The sequence below is a fragment of the Amphimedon queenslandica genome, unplaced genomic scaffold, assembly GCF_000090795.2.
Source record: "Amphimedon queenslandica unplaced genomic scaffold, v1.1 AMPQUscaffold_12447, whole genome shotgun sequence".
Taxonomy (NCBI): domain Eukaryota; kingdom Metazoa; phylum Porifera; class Demospongiae; order Haplosclerida; family Niphatidae; genus Amphimedon; species Amphimedon queenslandica.
Genome location: NW_003547316.1, coordinates 1 through 3501, shown reverse-complemented (window position 1 = coordinate 3501; position 3501 = coordinate 1). Strand labels below are relative to the sequence as shown.

General features: G+C 37.1%; 1 protein-coding gene and 1 long non-coding RNA gene across 3 annotated transcripts in view; one reads left to right on the top strand and one right to left on the bottom strand.

The window, feature by feature from the left end:
* LOC109587791 (uncharacterized) overlaps nt 1-706 on the bottom strand; it is a 4366-nt gene extending 3660 nt beyond the window's left edge. Inside the window, exons 1-2 of one of the 2 annotated variants that reach the window (XM_020004010.1) lie at nt 580-706; nt 214-537 (exon numbers count right to left, since the gene is read on the bottom strand). In XM_020004010.1, the coding sequence (XP_019859569.1) occupies nt 214-537; nt 580-646 (391 nt within the window). In that variant the 5' untranslated portion in view covers nt 647-706. The remainder of the gene's footprint in view (nt 1-213; nt 538-579) is intronic. The other variant, XM_020004009.1, reaches the window with a different exon arrangement.
* Nucleotides 707-2195: 1489 nt separating this feature from the next.
* Nucleotides 2196-3040, top strand: LOC109587788 (uncharacterized). Its single transcript, XR_002187794.1, has 2 exons — nt 2196-2564; nt 3009-3040. It is a non-coding gene; the product is annotated as an uncharacterized LOC109587788 (long non-coding RNA).
* The last annotated feature ends 461 nt before the right edge of the window (nt 3041-3501 follow it).

Sequence of the window (3501 nt, the reverse complement as noted above, 5' to 3'; positions counted from 1 at the left end):
ACAGGAAGTGAATTAACAGGAAGCAAAAAGTAATCTTTGAAGGCTCATATCTCAGTGAATAAATTTTTTTAGATAATGGGAGTTGGAACACATCATTATTATGGTCAGGCAATCATATTAAGACCATAAAATAAATACCCTAAAAAATCACTGCACTTACACTTTAAAGAAGCCAGTGTAAATGAAGTATTATGATTCAAAGAAGTAACCTACTTAGTACATAGAAATTAACTTCTTCACCAATACTTCCAGTTACAAAAGAACTGTTTCGGCACTGTAGAGTTGTACCATTCATATTCCTGGTAACCTTCGTGATGGTAGCCATAGATCGAATCAGTGGCACTTCTGAACATATTGAAAGGAGTTCCACTTCGATATTTGGTGACAAGAAACGGGTAGTGGTTGCACCACTACTGAAGGGAACTCCATTGGCCCCAGAAAATGACCAAAAAAGGAGAGGGCCGGCAACTTCACACAAAAATTGTTGTCGGGTCTGTCCCAAACACAAGGTAGCATTGCCCGATGTACTTAGTATCACTATAAAAAAAATTAAAATGTTAGTTAAAAGAATATATGTACCTGAAGCTGATGAAGAAAGGATCATAATCATAAGAAACACAAAGACAAAGCAAGCCATTTTGACCATTATCAGCAAGATCAGCAGAGGAAGTTGCAAGTTGGTTATGCGTCATGTGATTAATTCCAGCTCTCCATTATCTGCTGATCTGCTAAATTGGTCATGCGTCATGTGATGATGTCACTTCCTCTATTTACTATAAAATACAAAACAGTCGGCCGGGAAGCCAAACCTGATTTTCTATTTCTTACCGGAAGTGATGTTTTTCTCGAAATGGCGGACTTTTGCTCTGGTAGTGCCTCTTGCCTATTTTTATTATTTATATCAAAACTAAGAAGTCTACAGTTGCTTTGCTGTTCTCTGCGCCTTTAGCATTGGATAAAGATGTGTACAACTGATCTTCTACATTTATAACCAAGAACTGTTCGTGTTCAGGCGCTTGTTTCCACTGTGAGAATTAAAAATGGCTGACTTAAAAATCATATTAAATTCTATAACTTGTAAAATAGAGTGAATGCACTCACAGTTACAAGGTAGTTTATTAGTATTATAGATGTCTGTTATTCTGCAGAAGTTTTATTGCTGGAGGAGAAAAGGGAACATTTTTCTAACAAGTTAAAGGTCCCAGCAAGTACTATGAGCCTATAGCTATGTGTTTGTGTGTGTTTAGCATTGTTGTATTCATGAGTATAGCTTGTAATGTTTGATATAATATGCAAATTGTAGTCATTGCAGTGGTTTTCAACTTTCTTTATACCTGTGTTTGGCAGATATCTTGAGCTTTTGTGAGAGTGGCAACTGTCATTCATATTTGTACTCATTTGAATTGTGTAGGTACCTGGTTGGCTGTTTTAGCATTATAGATCAAGGTTATTGTGAGGATATAGACTTTGATCCCTATTATTTTCTTCCTGGGTAAAGATATCATGATATATTACAATTTTTCTGACCACGTGGACACCAATGGTGACATAGCTGCATCTGAGAGTTCCACCTTAAAAGTTGATGTCTGTAGCTGTGACTCTGTTGTGTTTGAGGAATGTAATGGTGTACCAGGAGTAAACCATGAGGTTGATGGTAAAGCTGGGTGGATACCTGTTCGTGAGCACAGGAGAGGAAAATCACGCCTCAAACCACATGATGAAAAGATTCTGATTCTGAAACTGAGGAACTAAGATTACCTGTGAATGCCACAGTACGTTTACTCTCCATAGATGAATCTCCTGGATTACATATTGCTAATTATAAAGTGAAATACTGGTCCCCTATTCCGTTAGAACTCAGTCATAGTAAACCAGGATTGCAGTAATTATTTTAGTTAGTTAATTATGTTAGGCTCTTTGATTTGATCAATGAGTCCTTCAAAGACTCTTTTTCAAATTATTCTATCTTTATTCATTGCTGTGTCGATGTCTTTGTAAAGTTCATTATTATTATTTATCATTATTATTATTAAAATTTTAATCAATTTAATCATACTTGATAATTAAAATAATTTTAACTTCAGTATTCTTTAGAATGCACTCATGAAATTTTTCTATGTGGTACTTAAAAGGTGTCTTTATAAGGTAACTGTTGCCTTATAACTATTCCTTGTGTAGGAATATTTTTCTAAATAATAGAATTATTATGATGAAAATTAGCTGTAAGTTCCCAAAAAAAACAACCTAGCTTTGCTGTTTTCATAAATGATGTGCTCTATTGATCAAGCACTTTATCTCTTATTGTGGCAAGTCCACTGCTAGGATAGTTATCTAATTCTATCCAAGTTTCTGTGTATCTATGTACGCTACCACCCACGCAGTTGCTCAATGAACAAGAAATAGGTTTATACACAATTTATATGGACTTCCTGTGGCTTGGCTCTCCGACATCATTAGCAAAATTCGTATACTTCCGTCTCACGTGAAGAGGAAAATGGCCTTCTGCTCTGTGAAGGTTTCTCTGTGATGCTGCTGCTCTTGTTCAAGATGGCAAGACAAATAAGGTGAGTCTTACGTTTGTTGTAAGGTTTTCTTTACACTTTAGCCAGCCCTTAGTAGCCGAACGACACTTTGTTTGCTCGAGCTACTCACGGTTACCTCGATCAATTCTTTGTTTGCTCGAGCTAGTTTTTGTTAGCTCTAGAAACCCTGTATCAGCTCTAGAGATCCAATGTTAGCTAAAGCAGGTCTGTGTTTGTTCAAAAAGTCTCTGTGTTTGTTCAAAAAGTTCCTGAGTTTGCTCGAGCGACCCTGTAGCAGGCTAGAGCAAAGCCGACCCTTTTGCCGGGTAGCTCTAGAAAGCCTCTGTTAGCTCTAGCAACTCTGTGAAAGCTCTAGATACCCTGTAGAAACTTCAAAGCAAGTAATAAGCTTGTAGCAACTTGACACAAAATATTTATTATTATAAAAGACATGAATGCGTGCAATGATTATTGTCTCCACTCCAGTGAAAGGACCTTAATGATTGAAGGACCTAGAATGAAACAGAACAAAGTAAAGCAACAAACAAAAAGATACAAGAATGTCCAGGAAGAGTTATAAGGTAAGTGTGACAAAGTGAGTACTATAACTGAATAGTATTGTGAGTTAGATTACTATGACAGTGTGGGCACCAGTAATTGAGGGATTATGTGAAACAGTGGGTAGTGAGTGACAAAGGCGGTGGCAGGATTTGAGGAGCGGTCGGGCAAAAAGTGGCGTGCAAAGCGCACCACAATTTTGGCCACACCCACTTTTTCTCGCGTATTTTTGGGCTTATACTCAACGCACGCATACAATATCATAAAGCATAAAAATGAGCCTAAAAGGCCCCCTTATCTTATATGTAAAGCTCTATCAAACCTGTAAAGTGCTAGTCCTGGTCCTCTTGGAAGACTTGTTGACAAAGGAAAGCAGAAAAGACTGTCTCTTGCTAGCCATGGTAATTATTTATGACTAAAA